We start from the raw sequence: 22,008 nt of genomic DNA, 5'->3' as shown, positions 1-22,008 counted from the left end.
CTTTGTAGTGTTTGCTAGACTCAACCTATTTCTAGTTTACTCCATTGCTAAGATATAGGTCTCCAGGGGTCCCAAATGAGAACCAGGGATAGATGTTTCCCAAGGACACTCCTCCTTGAGAAGTTCTGAATTCCAATTATTGTCTCTTCAGCTCTGTGAATCCTCCTGAAACTCCAGTCTACTTTTTAGCCACTCTGCAGGGCTTATAATCTTTTGCCCTGTGCAACTTAATTGGCAATTTCCTGGAGTGGAAAACTTGTGCTACATGTCAGGCTCACTTGTCTGTGCAGTTTCATGACTCTTCAAATCCTGGCTGGCCTTGGCTGACCTTAAACTCAAATTTTTGTACTCTGGGTCCTGTGATATTATCTAAAGCTCTGTTGACTTCTCTGACTCATGGGAGTCATTGTCTACCCAGTTTCTGGACCAAGAATTGAGAAATACCTCAAGAGAAAAACAACATGCAGAAAGTCGGGCTTATTTCGATGAGCTTCCCTTCTTTCTGGGTTCTTACCTCTCAAGCCCTGGCTCTCTGATGCCTTCAAGAAGGAACATTTTGGGGAGCATTTCACCTGATTTTTCTAGTTGTTCTCAGCAACAGCATTAGTTTGCTACAAGCTGCTCTATCTTAAAGCAGAAGCCCCTTATGTGGTACAATATTTTAATAAGTGTTGGGCCTCCAAGAATTTTCCTGTATATTTATTTATGAGATTCATAACTGGATTAGAAACCAGCCATCCACATCAGATATATAATGTTTACTGATGATGATGATGAGTGTGTGTGTATCAGTCAGGGTTCAGGGCAAGAAACAGAAACCACTGTAGTTTCTTAAGCAGAAAGAAATACCCTCACTTCCTTAAAGACAAAAATGGAATTATACAGACCATTTCCTTAAATGTATCATGGCATACTTTCAGATTAATGAATGGATAACATTTTCTGTTTTTTTTTTTAATTTTTTACTTGTTAGTTTGATCTATAGTATGCCGTAGCATGGATGTTCTGTAATGAATGGCCCCTGTTGGTGTGTAGCATGGGCCCTGTTGGTGCGCATTCAGGTTTTCTCTAGGTTGTTTTCTGCTACTAAAATAACAATTGCAGTAAATATCTTGGTGACAATGCATGCTAATGCTTTTTTTCCATGCAAGAAAATTTTCTAAGTATAATTGCTAGATCAAAGTGTATACATATTTTTATATTGTAATATATACTGTTAGAATATGTTCCGAAAAGTTCCTAACAATTTATGGGAAGGAATTTAAAACAGGGTACTGAGTACTTATAAGATTGTTGGAAGGTCTAAAGGTCTATTTCACAATCATTGTTCCAGAAAAATACAGAACTGAAAATTTAAGGGAATTATTACCTTTGATGTCACCTGTAGAGCTCTGCCAGAATCAAGAACGTGCTTTTTTTTCACCTCTGCAGCTGCTGCAGCTGTTTCTGAATGCCTAGGGAGCTAGATGAAGACCATGCAATAGGTGTGACCAAGTGATTAGAAACCAGACCAGGATGCTGCTGTTGTTGACTTTGGTACGGGAAGCACCTCACTTCCTCTTGATACCTAGGAAGGTGGAAAATGAACACTGTAGAAAACCTCATATATCCAGATAGAACTACTCTTTCTAGTTTTTTAGCTCAATTTTAATTGCCAAACTTCATATAAGTACATCTATTTGGTGACATCTAATCCACATGCGAAATCTAAGTTACAGAAGATTCCAGGGTGGAATGGAAGTGAAGTAAGCCAATCCATAGCATTAGCGCAGTTTATAAGCACTGTATAGTATTATTAACTACCTGCTTTTGCATAAGACTGTGCAAAACACTAATTTTTGGGGATCCTCTGTCTACCACTGGACCTTAAAAGCAGGGGAAGAGACAAAGAGAAGATTTACGAAGCAGAAAATGCGTATGACTTATAAAATTATGAGAAAAGAATTTTTAAATAACTCAATGGTAATAGAAAAATAGATGTTAATAGCAAAGTTCTTTTTATACAATTGATAAATGTAAATTTGAGACAACTTGCAGCTGGTGACGCGTCATAAAATGGACACTTTTACTTTATTGACCATTGGTGAGAGCATAAATTGGTCCAAATATTTTGGAAAGTAATTGGACAATATATATTAAGAACATTACTGATATTCATATACTCTGACTCAGTCATTTTACTTTGGGAATCTATCCTAAATTAACAATCCTAATATACTGAAAAGAGGTTTGTATTTGGAGATATGCTTTGCAGCATCATTTATAATAGGAAAAATTTGTAAACAATCTAAATATATAATTCTAGGGGCACGATTGAGTACATGTTGGAACATATACAAAATTAAATATTCTGTAACCGTAAAATAATGTATAAGTGAAATGATAATAATGTTAACCAGATTCTTTTATTTTAAGCCATTGCACACTACAAGCACAATGCCTAAGGCCTATGAACTTCTCAAGGATCTGCCAAAGGGGTTTGAAGCTTGAGAAAAGTTATTGGTTTCAAAATACGAAGATAACTGTAAAATCAAAGTCTATAATGTTTAAGTAAATGTCAAAAACATAACTCATCATTTTATAGGTTATTGTATTTTGTGTTCAGGACAATTTTGACACATTGGAAAAATGGCTGGTTAGATTGTATCAGTTTTAAGAATTCTTTAGTATATATAATCTCTGCTAAGAAGCTTAGCTGATAATAAATTTCAAAGGCGAAATTTTAAAATCATCTTAAATTTTTAGCAAAAAATATATTTATTGAACATAGGATATGACTGTACATGTCTAAGTATATGTGATAAAATGTAGAGTGGAGGCTCCTAAAGCAAGAGTGCCACGAGATTAGCATGCTCTAAAGGAATGCCATGTTTTGAGCACCTACTGTGTGAGACACTTAGTATGCATTATTCTTTTTAATCCCCACAACAGTGCTGGGAAATAGTTCTGTTTATCATAATTCCTTTCATTTGAGGAAACCTAAGGCTTTACGGAAATTAAGTAATTAACCTCAGGTCACATAGCTAGGGAAGATGGAGATGGGGTTTGAAGGCAGGTCAGTTCGACTCCAAATCCTTGCCCTTTGTGAGAACATAGGTATGTTTTAATGTCAAATTAAAAAAATAAGTTTACAAAATTGTATGACTGGTTTGAGTATAACTTTGGAAAAACACAAGTTTTTTTTGAGACGGAGTTTCGCTCTTGTTACCCAGGCTGGAGTGAAATGGCGCGAAAATACAATATTTAATAAAAACAAAACGTTTTTCTATTTTTCACTGTTCTGAATTTTCTAACGTATTCTTACAACAAACAAGCAACCCGTATTAACGTCTAAAGACGGGTTACTAAATAATGGTAAAATGCCGACATCCTGCGGCTGTATAGTGTCATTACAGCTTTGGCTTTAATTTCAGTGTGGGAGCTGACTACTAGACGGCAGCACTGAGCTTTATTTTATTTTTTATTTTTATTTTTTTTGAGACGGAGTTGAGCTTTTGTTACCCAGGCTGGAGTGCAATGGCGCGATCTCGGCTCACCGCAATCTCCGCCTCCTGGGCTCAGGCAATTCTCCTGCCTCACCATCCTGAGTAGCTGGGATTACAGGCACGCGCCACCATGCCAAGCTAATTTTTTTGTATTTTTAGTAGAGACGGGGTTTCATCATGTTGACCAGGATGGTCTCGATCTCTTGACCTCGTGATCCACCCGCCTCGGCCTCCCAAAGTGCTGGGATTACAGGCGTGAGCCACCGCGCCCTGCCACTGAGCTTTATTCTGGTCACGTTTTTCGGGCTAAATGTGGCAGAAAGCTGGGTCACCTCTCCAGTCTAAACTGAAGAAAAGCAAACCCATTTATAATGCCATAAATACACACGCACGTAAACAAAATAACGTATACTGCAAATATACAAGCATAATACACTTCAATAACGACTTTGCGTCCTAGAGTGGTATAGCAAAGTTATTCAGCATCAGGCCCTGGAACCAAACCATGCTACCTGAATTTGCATCATGGGTCCACCATTTATCAGCTGTGTGACTTTGGCCAAAGTACGTAAACTCCCTGTGCTTTGTTTTCTTTCTCTAAAGTGAAAATAAGAATTTTCCCTACTGTGCTCGCTTTGGCAGCACATATACTAAAATTGCAATAATGCAGAGAAGATTAGCATGGTCCCTGCGCAAGGATGACACGAAAGTTCGTGAAGAATTCTTTTTTTTTTTCTTAAAAACAGAATTTTCCCTACCTCTTAGGGATGCTATTAGAAATAATGAAGTAATGCTAACAATGCCAGTTGAAAGGAGATGCTCAATAACCGGAAATTATCATTTTGCCCGTTGTCCAAAGCTATTCTACTTTTATGAACCAATATATGTCTTGCTGAGTACTGTCACTGCTTGTTGAGTACTATAAGCAGACAGAGAATTTTGTTATTATTACTGAATTAGAAAAAGAACATTCTGTCAGATAGGGTTAGGTAAAAAGTGTAAAGGAAGGTGGAGAATCACAGTTCAGAACCCTCACTGGAATCAAGCGAAATATGTAAGTTTGTCTCGTATCGTTTCTTGTAGTTTTCCTCTCTCATTCTAATTTATCTTCGTCCATCACCTCGCTTGTTTCCCAGGTTCTCATGTGATTTCTTGACTGCAAGGAGCTACTTGTCCAAGCCTTATTCTGGATGATTGACTAGAAGCACACAATTCTGAACCTATTTTTATAGCTCATGCCCCAGCCATGCATCTTAGTCTCCAAAGGAATAGAAGGATCCTAGGCCAATATTATGTAAGGCCCTTTCTCATGATGTATGTAATTAAGAGTTCCCTGTAGTGTTTAGTAGTAAAAAAATCATTAAATGCAAATGAGCTACATTATTTTTTCTTTGCAGCTAATGGTAAGAGGGAAGCTAAAGTGATGTGTTTGGCTTCACAGTTTTGTGGAGGGAGAGGTTGCTATTTTGGATTCTTTCATTTCATGGCACCTTAGGAAGTAAGGATCATCCAGAGATGCTGACATTTTGTAAATTGTTAGGCTTCGATATTGGTAACATAGACAGGAACTGATACGAGTTCCAACAACATCTAGTAGAATCCATAAACATTCTGGTACTGTAAGTTCATGAGAACGCTAAGGTCACCACCTGATCATACAGTGTGCTGATGTTTCTGACATAGCAGTTCTAAAAGGCGTGTAGGAATAATTTTTAAGTTTGTACTCATGAATAGATTTGAAGTATCTGTATAATTTTAGATTCACAAGGACCCCAAATGGTTTTAGATTTCTGTTCTAAAATCATCTTTAATTATACTGTAACTAAAACTTAGAGATCCAATGGGAATTTTTGAGTGTCTGGATAAATCCAATGAGCCCCATACTGAGATTTCTTTTAAAAGGCAGTGGTTAAGAGCACTGACTCTAAAGCTAGACTACTTATTTTCATAGCTGGCTCCACCACAAACTAGCTGTATGCCCTGGGAAAGTGACTTAATCTCTTTGTGCCTTAGTTTTTCATCTATACAATATGGATGATAATAATACTAATACCTACCCCACAAGACAGTTGTGATGATCCATTGAGTTAGTATATGTAAAGCCCATAGAGCAACAAGTGTTTGTGGAACTCTAATCAAAAGAAGCAAATTTACTTTAGAAATTTTATTTATGTGCTAATTCCCAGCGACTTCTACCTATACATTTAGAATCTCATGTCTATTCAGGATTTTGGAGCATTCATTGAATGGTCCCTTGAACATCCTAGTCCTCATCAGAACCTTCTTATGAAATATATGCTGGGTACATGTATTTTACACCATGGCACCATGCAGCAGTAGATAGAGAATGGTAACTGGCCCCCACTTGCACCAGTATTGCCATCAAGTCACCTGAAATTCTACAATTAGGGATTGTTCCCCTTGGGTAGTCATGGTGTGTTTCTGGAGAGCCTATTAAAGTGCAAGTAGTCTTTGGAGGGATAGCAGGAGAGGCGCATTAGTGGAATATATCAAGGATAAACGTGAGCTTTCTTGATGCCAAATAGTCTTAGGTTTAAACTTTTTGGCTCTATTACATACTAGAATCAGAATGTCTGAGTTAAAATTCTGTCTCTACTGACCAGTGGCTGTGTGATTTTTGGTAAGTAACTTTAACCTCTCTGGACATCTCATTGGGGTCACTGTGAAGATCAAAGGAGACAGGGCTTCCAGAAATGCCTGTCACATCATCGTATTATTATTGTAATATGATACTTAGTAAGTATTATTATTGCCTACTTCATCTCTGTCTTGGCATTCTCATTTACAAAATAGAAAGAATGGGTAATATCTGTCTTCAGAGTTGTTATAAATATAAAATAATGTACATATAAAATGCCTATCGCACTAAAATAAAAAGACTGATAGATAATAACATGTTGGCAAGAATGTAGGTAAAAAGAACCCTCATGTGTTGCTGATGAGAATGCAAAATGGTGCATATACTTTAGAAAACAGTTTGCTGATTAAAAAAATGTTAAACATAGAGTTATTACATGACACAGCAATTCCCTAGGTATATGCCAAAGAGAAATAAAAACAATATGTCCATATAAAAACTTTTACACAAAGGTAATAAAAGCGATATTCACAATAGCCCAAGGTGGAAACAACCTAAATTTCCATCAACTGATAAATAGATAAAATGTGGTATATCCAATAAAGTGGAATATTATTTGGCCGCAAAAGAAATGAAGTACTGATACACGCTAGAACATGCATGAACCTTGAAAACGATATGCTAAGTGAAAGAAGCCACTTACTAAAGATCACATGTTGCATGATTCCATTTATATGAACTGTCCAGAATAGGAAAGAAAATCCATAGAGAAAGTAAACTAGTGGTGGCCTGGGGCTAGGAGGAGGAGAGAAATGGGGAGTGACTTTTAAACAAGAATTTTAAAAAGTCTTTGTGGGGATAATGAAAATATTCTGGAATTGGAAAGTCGTGGTGGTTGCATAAGCTTTTGAATGTACCTTAAAAAAAAAAACCCTAAATTGTATACTTTTGTGGTAGATAAATTATATCTCAATAAAACTATTATTAAAAAGCATTCCTCATTTAATATAAGTCACTTTTAGCCCTTAACACCTCAGCTCTCAACCTGGGAAATGAGAACAGTGCCCTGAGGGAATGATGCCCAGGACGGAGAAGAACTGATTAAGGAATACATCTAAAGTATGGGGGAAACGATGTCTCTGTACAAAGGTGTAGAGGGAAGTAGAGAGTCTCTCTTGGAAGGAAAGGCAGTGAAGGCACTTAAGGGGAATAGGAGAAGGAGACAAAATTCACCTACTTTGAATTTTGCAGGGAGCCAGCCTGCATCGCCTTTTATATTCTGAACTGGAATCACAGCTGATGAATGTTTTGCATTTAGAACTGTCTTGGAGAAAGGGCGATTGGTGGTTATTAGACAGAATGGAAAAAGGAAAACACAGGCAAAATCTGAGAGCTCGTTTCTGACTTTGAAAGGTAAAAGAAGGCAGTAGTCTGTGGAGCACGTATTTATCCACAGGACTCTAATTGTTTGTTAATCTCTGGGTCATTGCATTTAGGTCAGCATTAACTGTGCTACAGGTGGGATCAATTTAAAGGATTAGAAGTGTCACTCTAAATCCTAATCCAAGTCTTGGTCTGCGGATGCTGAATAGTGATTTTCAAAACGTTTACTAACGTTTTCAATTATTTACCATATTAATAGAATTTATCAACAGACTGGAGTCCTTGACAGGATTATGAATGCATAGAGGATGCAAAGAAATGGACACCCTGAGGCAGCTATGCCAGTGGTCTGCATGCGCAGGCAGTAAACTGAAGACATTTGAGCCGTGAATTACTTGGTGAGTAGTTGACAACTCTTGTTTATAAGAAAGATTGTAGTGGGGAAAAAAATCACAGCCCACCTGTGAGCTGAGACCCTGAGTTACATTAAATTTACTGCAATACGTAGTAAAAAAATTAAAGAATGAAGGAAAGAAGGGGTAAAGAGAGCCTTTGAGATACTTTAAGTCAAGATTTGAGCTCAAAGGCTCTCACCCAAGCTTTAGTTTAGTTTTTCTCATGATTCTTTTTTATTTCTTCCTGATGTTGTCTTATACAAGCTGTTAACTTGATTCAGGCTGTAACTAGAAAGACCAATCAATCATTCATTGAAGTCCTCGGCTTGACAAGCTAGTATGAGGAACCATTTCCCTCAGACATATTTGTCATGGTCTTTCTTTGTACATGTTTAAAGAACAGTGGTTTTCTGTGTGAAGCCAGGCTTCCCAACAGATTGTGAAAACTACCTGAAATGAAATTCCACATCCCTATGGAAACCTGATCCCATGCAGGTGTTCATACCTGAGTAATCTAGGCAACAGCCCCAGAACAACTGTGTATCAGTACTCTTCTGTCTCCAAAATTTCACACCTCACACACCTTGGTTTAGTTATATCCACATTTTCCATTAACCCTAGAAGCCTTTAGTGAGCTAATTTTTTTCTTGAACCTAAATCAGCAAGTGGAGGCTTAGGGCATCCTCCCCCATCTCCTGCCCCTTTCTTTCTCTCTCCTCCTCCCTCCCTCCCTCCCTCCCTCCCTCCCTCCCTCCTTCCCTTCTTCCTTCCTTCCTTCTTTCCTTCCTTCCTTCCTTCCTTCCTTCCCTCCTTCTTTCCTTCCTTCCACCCTCCCTCCCTCCTTCCTTCCTTCCTCCTTCCCTCTGTTCCTCCCTCCCCCTCTTTCCTTCTTTCTTTCACTTCTTCCCTATTTCCCTCTCCCTTCCTCCTCCTTCCTCTTTTCCTTCCTTCTCTCCCCCCTCCCTCCTTCCTCCCTTTCTTCCTTTCCTTCTTTTTTTTTTTTTAAAGATTAAGTTTCCTTCTGTACAATCTTAAATTGGGGGATCAAGATTAAATCCTACAGCAACATAAAACTTTCTGGTTGTCCAGGGAATCATAACAGAGTTAGAAGTTATGATCAAATGCATGACATAGATACCAGAAAAAAGTGTAAGGGCAGACCTTCAACTTGGGGACAGTTTATCTTGCAGTTAACGAAGAGAAAAGAGCAACAACAACTGAGAACGAATGGCAAGGGGCACTTTCTATCATGTGGCCTGAGGAGGGACCTGTGTTGTAAGTGCACAAATTTGAGAAATGGTCTAAAAAAGCCAACGTTTTGGAATTTGCGGTGGGTATTGTGCTTAGGAGTGAGTGACCTTCATTATAACACAAAATGCCAGCCTTAAACCTAGAATGGACAGTTAATTACTTTGATCTGAGGGGCAGCAAAAGTTTCTAAATTTTTTTTTTTACTCAAAAAGTGGTCCATCCTCCTTTGCCTACCTGCAACTGATGCTTGAAGTATACATTATATTATTAGAGATTAATTATTTTGGCATAAACTTCTCCCCACTCCTTATGAGAAAACAAACACCATTAGTTGAGAAGGAATAGAGGAGAGAGTGTCAGATGTTATCATTCATTTACATATTAGTGCAAATTGTTTAAAGCGTTTCTTTCTCTAGAGTTGTTTTTCTTTCCATTAACGAGAGGGCAGGAAGAACTGTGCTTGAGGTTTGAAGACAAATTTTACCCCTGGATAATTTTGCCAAAGGTAGGTCCTGATTAAGGCCTAAAATAGAGCATTTTAAAGAACATAGGAATACAAAACATTTTATTTGTGCTCCATATTTCCTCTTCAGTATTTATTCAACAAATGTTTGGTGGGCACCTACTATGTTTTAGGCACTGCAAAGGGCTCTGGAGATTCAATGGTGAGCAAAAACAAGCAGGGAACTTACTAACTTGGCTTTCTCGCTCCTGAAGCATATGCTTGCTTTTCTTGTTTAGATTTCTTGGACAGGCCCTCATACTCTCCATTTTTTTTTTTTTAGTTAGTCTTAGCATAGACCAGCTTCTCAATGTGTGTTTGCTAATAATAATAATAAGATAATAAGATAGCCAGTGATTTTAGAGGCCCAGGTTTTCAGTGTAGCACAACTCTAGCATCGTGGGGTAGTGGGGTCTTTACATCAAAGATCCTTGACAGAGGATTCTGTGCCAAAATTAAAAATGATCAGGAACTGGGTCTACCAGATAGTAGTAAGAGCAAACTACTTTGGGGAATCCAACTTCTGTAAGAAGCTAATTAAAACAGCAAAGACTAGAAAATGTTAAGTGAACTCAGCAATTTCAGAGTTTAGAAAAGTAACTGCCTAGATGAAGCACAGAATCCCAGTATGGATGGATGTCAGAGAAGGAAGGGTCTCGTAGATCTATTAGTCCAGCTAAGGGGGAAAAAGGAGGGACCCAGAGTGAGGAACAATCTGTCCGAGTTACATGGTGAGTCAGTGCAGAATTGGATCCAGGATCCTGGCCTTCTGATTCCCAGTGCAGTACTCTTTCCAAATAGCAAGGAAGAACCTGTGTTTGTTGAAAGACAACTGTGTGCTTAGCATTCTAACTTATTTAATTCTTCATCTCCATATGATTACATTAAATTTACCCCCATTTTGTGGATGAGGAAGTAGAAAATTGGGGCTAATATGCCGAAGGGTGTACCCTCAAGATTTCCATTCTCAAAGATTAGGATTACCTTTATATAGAATATAATGGAACTGGTACTCCCCACCCCCAGCTGTGCAGCATTGTGCCCTGAGTGAGGAGTAAGTGGGCAGTCCCAGGGCTAGGCTGGAACACTAGTGGCAAATTACTTCTGGTTGGATAATGAATCTCTGATGGCTCCTCCCAATTTACTCTGCCCCTCCCCAATTCTACCTAATTTCTTCTTTCATGGGGGTCCGAGGAACTTCTTTAAACTGCAAATGAATGATTCAAATTCAGTTTGAGTAATATAGAAGGTATAATAACGGTGGTCTCATTGACTTCATAGATGAGGGGTTATCTACAGGACTTTTATCTAGCACAGTGCCTAATCAACTGGCGTGCAAATCTTCATTCTACTGTGGTATGCCCTTAGACAAGTTACTTACCCTTTCTGAGCCTCAGTTTCATTATCTGTAAATAGTGATGATAATAATACCTACTTCAAAGGACTGTGATGAGCTTTTTAAATTCAGTTTTTAAAATGAGACAATACAGGGAAAGGGTGTAGCCTAGAGTTTGACACATAGCAAGAACTCAGTAAATCTTAGACTTTGTTATTCTAAGTGCTGATTTCTGGATTAAATGCACAGATACTGGGAAAGAAACCAGAAAATGAATGTGTTTGGGGAAGAAGGGTCAGTATGTCGGCTTTCTTTCCCTGTGGCTGTGAATAGGGGTCTGTTTCCCATATAGAGCTGTCCTCACTGTTGACCATTCCTAATGGTCAAAAGGATGAGGCCTATAAGGATGGAGATATCAGATAGTTCAATATCCTTGTCACAATACAGACCAGAAACAGAGATCCTTCGCATGTGACTCCAGATAAGGCATCGCTCCTACCGTGTCCTGGCTCCCAAATTTTGCCATGGAAGAGAAAAGAGGGAGGCTGGAAGAAGGTGGGAAGAGAAGCATGTGGCTCTCAACTAGAGCTCAGCCTGTAGTTCTGGGTTGGGAGCTCTTTGAAGCCTGGGTCAACACCTCACGTTTTATCCATCCTGTATCTCATTCTCATGCATTCAACATAGTGCACAGAACAGATCTACTTTTTTTTGGAGGCAGGTTAGACTAGATTACCTTTGAGGGCCTAGGAATAAATTTGAGGTTTTATGCATATAATCAGCCCAGAACCATCTTTCCACTGTCCCCAAAGAAAAGTTGGAAGGCCTCCCCCATCCCACACAACCCTCAGCCACTGGTTCATGTTGTTTTGTGAGCTGTTGGTTACCCAAAGACTTTCTTGACTCTCATTTAAACCAGCTTTCACCAATATACGAGTGTTGGGGCATATTATTTGTGGTAGGGCTTTAAGATCCACTAGATATGCCTCAGATTGGTCTCTTCAGGAGTCAAGGTTTCTCAGAAAATTAGGAGTGAGAGTCAAGATAATAACCAATAGGGCTGGCACAGACTGGAGTGCAAATCTTCATTCTACTGTGGTATGCCCTTAGACAAGTTACAGAATTGCTGCTGCCCACAAACAACCAGTTGGGCCTGACTGATGCACACCAGTGCTGATTATCAGCGCTGAAGAAAGCCATGCCATTATTTTGATCTTTGATAAGAATTAAGGATTTACTAAGGATTCACCTTATTAACATCTCTCTGACCTACCTTTAAGTGTTGTGGGGTCTCAGGGTTTTGCCCTTTGTCTTCTTTTTTTACTCCACAAAAGGCATGTTTTAAATTACACTCTATCAACTGATTACACTCAAACTTATAACTCTTGTCCAGCTTTCTATTAAGAGCTCCAGTATGTGATATTGTCTACTGGATATTGCTACTTGTTGACCAATTCGACATCTCTGTAACAATGCATTGTCTCTCCCACTCCCTTCCTCCAATGTTCCCTATCTCAGAGACTTGCGCCATTTTCCAAATAGTTCCCTAGGTCTGAAAAGCTCAAAATCATCTTAGAGTCCTCCTTTTTTTTCACTTACCTACACATCTTGTCAGTCACCAAGTTCTTGTTATTTCTATTTTTTGAATCTCCTCGATATTTTTAACCTTGGAGAAAACGATCCTATTCCTCTCTGTCTTCACTACTGCTCTCTTGGTCTGCCATCATTTCTCATATGGTTATTATGACAGACTCCAGACTGGTCTCTTTGCCTCCAGTCTTGCTTTCTTCCAACTAATTCTCCGGATTGTTGCTAGAGTGATCCTTTAAAATGGAAATCTGATAATACCATTTCTCTGCTTAAAGCCATCGGCTACACGATTAAATCATGACATATCTTGGTGATCTGGCCCTTGCCTTCGTTGACATTACAAACTCAAGCAGAACAAATGCTTAAGAATTCTAAGAATCCATATATATGTGTGTGTGTATATATGTATATTTATATGTACATATATAATCTATTATCTATCTATCTATCTATCTATCTATCTATCTATCTATCTATCTATCTATCTGTCTGTCTATCTATCTATCTATCTATGTATCTATGTGTCCTTTACCTCTGAGTCTTTCTGAATGTTGTTCCTTCTGTTTGGAAGGCTCTTAGCATCTTAGTAGCAACCTACTCCTGCAACCCCATTCACCTGGCTTTTTTTCAGTACTCAACCTGGAAAGACTGCTCTTCCTCCCTCCTCTCCTCCCCTGAAATCTGGGTTTCGGTGATCCTCTCTGTCTGTCTGAGCTACCTGAATCATAGCACTTTTTATTCTGCATTGCCATTATCTGTTTACATCTATTTCTCTCCAAGAGAATGGTATGGGAGAGAAAAATGAACATGTTTAAAACTGTAATAACGATAATACTATGTCTAGTATAATGCTAATGACTTGCCATGCTCTGTTATAAGCACTTATTGTGTGTTAACTCATGTAATTTTCACGACACCGTAAGGTGGGCAGCTATTACTGAAGTTGAATCAATAGGAATTGGTGATGGATTGAATGTGGGTGAAGAGAAGAAGGATTCTCAGTGATTTCCAGTTTTCTGAAAGAAGCAAGTGGGCAAACAGCTGATGGATGTGCCATGTACCGAGATAAGGGATACAGGAAGAGGAGTTTTGTCAGGATGGAGGAAAGAAACTTTGAGTTTGGGCACTACCATTCCTTTGCCATTCTTTCACAAGTGATTATTTTCGGAAGCTTCAGAAATAATGTTGGTAACAAACCTTTTCCTCTGATTGACAGGCGTTTGGAAACACCACTGTCCATCTCGGGAGAGCAGAATAACTCCAGTATCTCGTCATTAGCTTGCTGGAAGCAGGAGGGCTATGTTCCTGGGACTCTGTAGTTTTTCTCGCCTTGTGCTCTGGTTTGCGGCTTTCAGGAAACTGCTGGGACACCATGGCCTTGCATCCTACAAGTTCCTGTGGTGCTTGTGCCTCCTGGCTGTCATGTCTCTTCCGCGGCAGGTGTGGACACTCCCCTACAAGATAGGGGTGGTGGGCCCTTGGGCTTGTGATTCACTGTTTTCAAAGGCCCTGCCTGAGGTTGCTGCGCGATTAGCCATTGAGCGAATAAACCGGGACCCATCTTTTGACCTGAGTTACTCTTTTGAATATGTGATTCTCAATGAAGACTGCCAGACTTCGAGGGCCTTCTCCAGTTTTATTTCCCACCACCAGATGGCCTCAGGATTTATTGGACCTACAAACCCTGGCTACTGCGAGGCAGCCTCGCTCCTGGGAAACAGCTGGGACAAAGGGATTTTCTCTTGGTCTTGTGTGAATTATGAATTAGACAATAAAAATAGCTACCCGACCTTTTCTCGGATACTCCCTTCTCCCATCCGGGTGCTTGTAACTGTCATGAAATATTTCCAGTGGGCTCATGCTGGAGTCATTTCCTCAGATGAAGATATTTGGGTGCATACAGCCAATCGAGTCGCAAGTGCTCTTCGGAGCCACGGCTTACCTGTAGGGGTCGTCCTGACCACAGGACAAGACAGCCAAAGCATTCGGAAAGCTCTCCAGAGGATTCACCAGGCAGACAGAATTCGCAGTGAGTGCTTTTTATGGTTGAAATTTAAACATGACTTCAGGGAAAGAGATTAAAACCTCAAAAAGGTTTCCTCCCCACATACCCTAGGGTAGCACATCCCTTCCCACTTCTTTAAACATTTGCCCTCTTTCATTCACACTCAGGTCCCAAGACTGCTCTGCTTCAGCAGAGTCTATTTTATGAACTGAACAAAGGTACAAAAAACTCTGTGATTCAAATGCCTGCGGATGCCAGTGCCCGCTCTCAGCACCTGAGTGGAGAAGAATGGTTTCAAGAGCAATGTATCCATACATCCTGTCTTTCTGCCCTTAGGACCCCCGAAGCTTCAGACGTGTCAAAAATGGGGTGGGGAGGTGAGGGTCTTCTTATGGCTTCATTTTTGTTTGTTCTAGTCACTGAGGAGAGATTTATTTTTGACTCCTTTCTGGGTACTTTCCTTCAAAGGTACCCAGTGTCCGTATGGGACACTCATTTAGAATCTGTCTTCTCTGGACTCCAAAATGTCCATACCTTCTGCCTCTTCTCAAAGCAGGGCTTTTCTTTCTGTAGCACACAGCTAGTTGCCATGGAGGGCACCTAGCTGAAGAATGAAGGCATATTAAAATAAGAAGACTGTCTAAATTTTAACAATTTCCTCTTCTTCTGGAAGGTTAATGTTCAAAGATGATTCTTGCAGAGACAATAGACAAATGCGAAGCAAAGGACTTGATCCACTAAAGCTATCATTCTCAAAGTTAGTTTGTTGGGTTTTGGCAAAAAGGGGCCCAGGTGCTCTTGAATCAGATCTCTTTTACTTACACGTATGGCAAGCCCTTGCAACACATGGTTTTGACTTTTTTTCTATTCCAATTTTTTAATCTCCATTTTACCTTCCTCTAAAAATGGCTATGATTCATGCGAAAGCTTCTAATTCGCCCATTGCAGCCACTCCACCACTTTAGGATGGATATCTCAGAAACTATTTGACAAACTGATTCCTTTGAGTATTAGTCCTTGTCCCAGTCATTCCCTTAACAATGAGTTTGTTACTGAGTGGTCCAGCTAAGGCCTGGCCTATAACCAGAAGCCTGTTTTAAATTTTCAGGTGCCTTCAGTATTGAACCTTTAATTATGATCATTAAAAGAGGATGAGGGCAAGAGTGGTTTTTAGTTCCATAACTACAGTAATCTGCTTCCAGCTTCAGTGTATAAGATTCCATGATGTTAAGCAATTAGTGTGGCTCTTATTACTTCATAATAGAGCTTGATACTTTCAAAGCAGAGCATAGAATTATTTTGAAAGATATAAAACCATTTCCAGGAAGCCACGCCAGAAGCGGGTTAATATATTTAGTATCATAACTTTGTAATATGTTACAAATCTTAATGATGCCCAGTGTCTCCTGCAAGTTTATATTCCATGAATGTTTCACATCCCACTCATTTGTATATTTTGAAATGACATTTTGGCCTCTACCATAAAATGTTAAATAAATCCAGGCCCTGAAGTTCTTTGGGCTGTCAGACTGAGAAGAATTAGGATTAATGCTAACCATCCACAACCTCTTTGAGGCACGGAGGAAGCAAATGCACATATATTATTGCCTCATGATTAGAGATTCCTTTAGGTCAAGGGTTCTCAGTCTGGCTGCACACTAGAATTACCTGGACATCTTTTCAAGACTACTGGTACCACAATGCCAGCTCCAGAAATTCTACTAGAATTGGTCTGTGGTGGGGTCCAGCAAAGGTATTTTAAATAGCTTCCCAGGTGCTTGTAATGTGCAGCCAGAGTTGAGAAACGCTGCTTGAATTTAATAATAATGCAAATAAGTGTTTCTCACTTTAAGATCCCAGTCATTGTTTTAATGTGACTTCTCTTAGTCAGATTGTCTTCTTTATTACAGTACGGATCTGCCCACCAAGGCAATGAAAATGTTGAGATTGGGGGGAACAAAACCTAGAGAGAATGGTCATGGAGCAAAGGAAGACTTTGAATAGCAAGGACGGCAACAGGAAGTGGAGGAGGGATTCAGAAAGAGAGACAAAAGAGAGTGACGACAAGAGCTCTGCACTCCAGGATTTTCTCTCTGTTTTTTCACAAAACATAGGCAGATTCAGATGAGGCATGCTGGGATCTCAGTGACATGAGTCAGAATGGGTTGGGGTGGGGGTAGAGGAACTGAGTCATTGGTTGGGTTGTAGCCTGAGTACAACCTCAGGCAGCTCACTGTGCTTTGTTCAAAGGGGTGGGTAGTACCCATATTTGGTACAGTCACATGTCTGTATATGAGGGCATGCCAACTGGTGGGTGAGGTGTTACCGTGGGAATGGCGGAAGAGGAATGAGTGTTAAAGTAAGATAGACATTGCCTTTGTTGTCCACTTGATCATTTGGTGAAAACAATGCTCCAGCCCATGGGAACATGTAAAGCAGGATCCAGAAAATGAACAAAAATAGATTATCAGAGTTTTAGCCAAGTTGCCTAAGGTTCAGGGCACATCTTTGGTCCCATTAGAAAATTGGAGATTTGGTGAGAAAGTGAGCCAGAAGCGAATGAGTACAGATTGGGTCAGCATAGCAGTGAGAAAGGCTGCAACACACCATGGGTAGCACATACCAGATCAAATCTTTAGCTAATTTTCCAGCCCCTCTCAACTACTGGAACTGAGGCTGCTAAGTGTTCCTGGCTGTTATCTATCTGGACTGAGAAGAACTAAAAAGACACTAAACTTTGTTAGGCATGCTGTGAATGAAGAGATCACCTAAATAGGCTTTGTGTGAGCAACAAGGCTGTATATTCAATAGAATGCGAGTGGGTTGAGTCCACAAAGAGAGTCAGTGGAGAGCAGTGGGATAGGAGTTGGTTTTATAGGCTTGGGGTAGGCAGTGGAAAGTTATGGAAGTTACAGTTCAGAGTGGATTTTTGCAAGCTGGGGGAGTGTTGCCAGGGCAGGGTGTCACAAGGTCCAAGGTCTGGTGTCACGAAGTTGGCTTATCAGTTGAGGCAGGAATGGTTGAGGCAGAAAAAATGGCAGAATGTTACAAGGTCAGTTAGTCAGGCCAAAGAGTTCAGTGTCCCAAGGTTGACTCAGACTTTCTGGCTCCAGGAGTCCATCTGGAGGTGTATGTGTAGGTGACAAGGGCTGCCATGGCTTGACTTATGCAGTCAGTTCAAAAGACCTTGCAAACTTTTTGTGTGACCTCAGCTGAGAAGGGCTGAGGAAGGCAGAACCTGACCTCCTCTCTGTTTTGCTGGATATGAGGCTGCTTTTTAACACTGTGGACCCCCAAGCAAGCCTTCAGAGAGGACACTTTGTGCTGTACAAAAAATGGTGGAAAGGGACCCCTTCTTCTGGAGGGGCTTGGAAATACATGGAAGTAGTAGAAATAATTAGAAGGTTGGTTTTTTTCCCTGATCGCTTTGCAAAAGCAGTGATGGCATTGCCACATGGCAGCGGCTGTGGTGGTCATAGTGATGGTGGTAGTGTGGTGAAACGGGAGAGAGGAGCAGCCTATTATGGCTGTTATGACTCTTCAGATTCTTATAAATTAATATTTCCAATTAGTAACTATCATTGGCACCTTATTGAGTTAGAGAAAGCATCTTTCTCAGAAACAGGTCTAAGTTGGACTTACATATCAATGCAATGATATATTTAATAGTAGTTAATAATAGCGATAATAATAGTCATGAGCTCTTGGGTGGGAAAACAGCAGAGGTGTTACTATATGCTGCCATAGAGACAATAAAAGCAACCATACTATTACTTTATGTGTAAACAGCTCTCTACATTTTAAAAGGTATTTGCAGATGGATCTCATTTAATTCTCAGGATTATCCAAGAGATAGGCATTTTCTTTCAAGTTTTACAATACCTGTGAATCTCACAGTAATAGGTAGGTAGGTGTAAGCACTATCAACACCAAAAAAGGAATAAATAAAGTCTCAGAGTGGGGGATTAAGTCTTTCCCAGATTCTTAACTCAATTCTCTTAAGCCTTGGGAGCAAGTACCAATTATCTTTTCTTCTAACAAAGTCAAATAGGATAGATATTAATAAAAGACAAAGGCCTTAATTTATAATCAGGGCTGCTGTGTGTGGTTATGTACGTTGTGCCCTGTACAAGGAAACCTAGCTGATTGGGCTTGAGGGCCAAAATTCAGCCCAATCTCTGCTCCTCAAATCATGAGCCCTGTTGGAAGTTTTTGTCCAATGGCACAAAAGGGCATTTACTCACCAAGCATAGTACCTGTGGGATTGCATTTACTCAGAAGGAGTTCCTCTTCTAATTCCTGTAAAGGCTAGCAGGAGGCCTTACCTGCAGCTCTTTAGAGAACTTTACAAATGGATATACTAAGCCCTCCTTTCTTCTCCTCATCTTTTTGCTGATCAGCCCTGTGCTGGGCTGATTGTGTAAGCCTTTAAATTTAAGCTTACCAGAATGTTGGAGCATTTGGGATTTCCTTTCAATCCTTCCAAATTGGGAATGCTTCATTACAATATGATGTTAAGTAAATATGACACCATTGGAATAGCCTTCTCTTGTTCTTCCAAAATTAGATATCTGATTGCTATCTTATTGCCTGGGACAGAATGGGTTCTTCTCATTTATTGAAGATTCTTATATATAAGAAAAAGATAGCAATAAAAATAATGGTAATAGTTAATACTTGTTGAGAGTTTACTATGTGCTAGTAATTTTTCAAGGGCTTTGCATGGACTATGTCATCCAATTATTGCATCACCCCTATTAAGTAAGGACAATTATTGTTTACCTACTTTATGAATAAGACTTCTGAAGCTAAAAGGGGTTAAATAACTACCCAATGTCACACAGCTAGTGAATGAGAAAGCCAGAATATATATTCTGAGTAGTCTAAAGCAGTGGCTCTCAAATCTCAGTGGACACCAGAATCCCCTAGAGGGCTTATTAAAACACAGATTGTTGGGTTCCTCCTCCAGAGTTTCTGGTTCAGGAACGCTGGGGTGGGGCCCCAGAATTTGCATTTCTAATACTGCACATTCTCAGGTGATACTGATGCTGCTCATCCAGGGACCACACTTAGAACCACTGGTCTAATGATAGACCAATGCTATGCTACCTCCTGTCCACTTGTGGTATGCACCTAAAGCATACTCACTTGAGATCCTATGTTCTATATATGGCGTATAATTCAGCCCTGCCATCTTTCTTTCTTAACTTTTGGACCCATAGATAAAAATATTTTATGTGCCTCCACATACCAGGTGTCAATCCTGTTTTCCCATAGTAATAACAAAAGTGATACGGATAATACTATGACCAAGAGCCTTAGTGCTAATAGGGGATTTGTTGTAGGATTTGGTATAATGTAACACCAAATGTAAGTAAATATAAATGGCAAGAGGACAACTTGCTTTCATGAATGGCAAATGATCACTAATGATCAAATTATTGAAGACTTGACACAAGAGGAATCTCTAAACATCTAGAATTCTTGCATATAAGAGGACTTACATACATGACAGTTTAGAAAAAGCAGGAGAAAGCATATGTTTCAAGGTGTGGAGAAATATAAAAACTTATCTCAAGCTGGGCAGGAATGTCAAGGCAACAAATGCAATTCTAATACAAGTTTAACTGAGTATGTAAAAAATCATGGTCCGATGCGGATGGAATAGTCATTGAATGTAATGTTACCTGCCATCATGCTGAGCTACTCAGACCAGTTCAACACCAGTGGCAATTAAGTAAGTGGTAACTTCAGGACTTACGGCCAAAAATGTGTTGGATGTCCTTAGCTGATAGAGATAGCCACACAACACCTTGTGTAGTGTTCTAAAAGTGTATTTTGAGGGCCTCCTGCACTAAATCACACTTGGGGATGGGGCCTGGGAAACATGCACGTTCCAGAGCCTCCCACCTTCTTACACAGCCATTTATTAGGCTGGGTGGGAGAAAACTGAGAGGGAGAGGGTAGGAATCTACTTATTTTACAATTTGGCCAGATAGGAAAGAATCCTGAGAGAAGATGAGACTTGGGATTAATCTTCATGCTGTTCTCCTCCTCTGGTCTGCCTCCCCTCCCTGACCTCTTAGCAACTGTTAAAATGAATGTCAATGGCCGGAAATATCACAAAGCGGTTAAAATAAAGAGTGAAGACAATAGAATGGGGGGATGTTTCTGTGGATGGCGAGCAATATCAATGGATCACAAATACGAATATGGCTCCTAAGGACTTCTTTAGCAGCAGCAAGTAGACTCATTTTCATCTTGCAAGGTGTGACACTAGGCCCAGTTTCCTCCATGGAGGACATCATAGCCAGTAATCTGAGAGAAATACAGTGACCTTTGCCTTTTCAGAAACATACTTCTCTCTCAAGAAAGTATTTAATAGACTATTTTAATTTAATAAAGGTCACTTTAGAAAGTAAAGTAACCTTTGCCTTTTTAGAAACACAGTTCCTCTTTCTCAAGAAAACATTTGATAGACTATTTTAATTTAGGAAGAGAAATAGGAGTTGAGTGACATGGAAATTGGCTTCTCCCAGAGATTCATGACATTTCCTGCTGCTAGCATTGAGGGTGAAAGAAAGGGTCCTAGACAGCCTGCTGTGGTTGGTGCCACAATATGAAGACATAGCCACTAGACAGCTCAAGTAGCTCAGATAAAGTGCTAGTGTCATATCGTGGTGAGATGCTATCTCAGAAGGGTATGTTTCCTAGTCCTTGTTTTGACTCTAAAGTAGCTTGACAGGATGGAAACTTACAAATTAGTATTATTCAGTGACCACCTGTTGACCCAGGCCTTGTTTAGGATGTAAGGTTTCTGTAAACTAATCCTTTCCTGACAACAACTTACAGGTCAAATCCCATTTTAATGAATGTAATTTTAACATAATAAAACTATTTAGTAAAATTATCTTGTAGAACAGATGTATCTACAAATCCCTGTTCAAGAAGCACTCAATCTATTAAATTAAGATGCTGTTGTTTGAATTCAGTATTTATGCTTTCTACTTTAATCATGTTCAACAGCAAGATGTTGCCATGCAAAAAAAGAAAAGCCTGTGATTTTTCCCTCTTGAGGTTCCTATTTCTTCATCTGTAAAATGACGGTGATGGGTTGGCCTACTTGGTCTCAAAGGGTCTTTTCAGTTATAAAAATTTGGACCCTTGGAAATATTGTTAGTGTGGGTCAATGAAAGAAAAATAAAGATGAGATATTCAGGGTTGAGGGTAAGGTACTGGGCGTAGTTAATGATAGTAGGCATGAACAAGCGGCATGGCAGTGTCTACCTGCAATTGGAAGCAAATATTACTTTCAATCATTGCTCCATCCTAACAATCAAAATATGCCACATCTCATATCTCAAGAAACCCACACACAAAAAAATACCTAAGTGTACAAGCTCGCCTCCTGAAGAAGCTGTTAGTTTACAAAATTCATCTAAACAACATCGTTGTGTGCATAATA

The 22,008-nt window shown here is 39.7% G+C and overlaps 1 protein-coding gene and 1 non-coding gene across 2 annotated transcripts in view; both read left to right on the top strand.

The window, feature by feature from the left end:
- The first annotated feature begins 4,111 nt into the window (after positions 1-4,111).
- Positions 4,112-4,218, top strand: LOC118150732 (U6 spliceosomal RNA). The gene has a single exon (XR_004738884.1). It is a non-coding gene; the product is annotated as a U6 spliceosomal RNA (small nuclear RNA).
- Positions 4,219-7,644: 3,426 nt separating this feature from the next.
- GUCY2F (guanylate cyclase 2F, retinal) overlaps positions 7,645-22,008 on the top strand; it is a 110,904-nt gene continuing 96,540 nt past the window's right edge. Inside the window, exons 1-2 of the mRNA XM_054251012.2 lie at positions 7,645-7,865; positions 13,755-14,567. Of these exons, the coding sequence (XP_054106987.1) occupies positions 13,838-14,567 (730 nt within the window). The 5' untranslated portion in view covers positions 7,645-7,865; positions 13,755-13,837. The remainder of the gene's footprint in view (positions 7,866-13,754; positions 14,568-22,008) is intronic.

This window comes from Callithrix jacchus, chromosome X (assembly GCF_049354715.1).
Source record: "Callithrix jacchus isolate 240 chromosome X, calJac240_pri, whole genome shotgun sequence".
NCBI lineage: Eukaryota > Metazoa > Chordata > Mammalia > Primates > Cebidae > Callithrix > Callithrix jacchus.
Note: the sequence above shows the minus strand (reverse complement) of the source record. Positions and strands in the feature narration are given on the sequence as shown.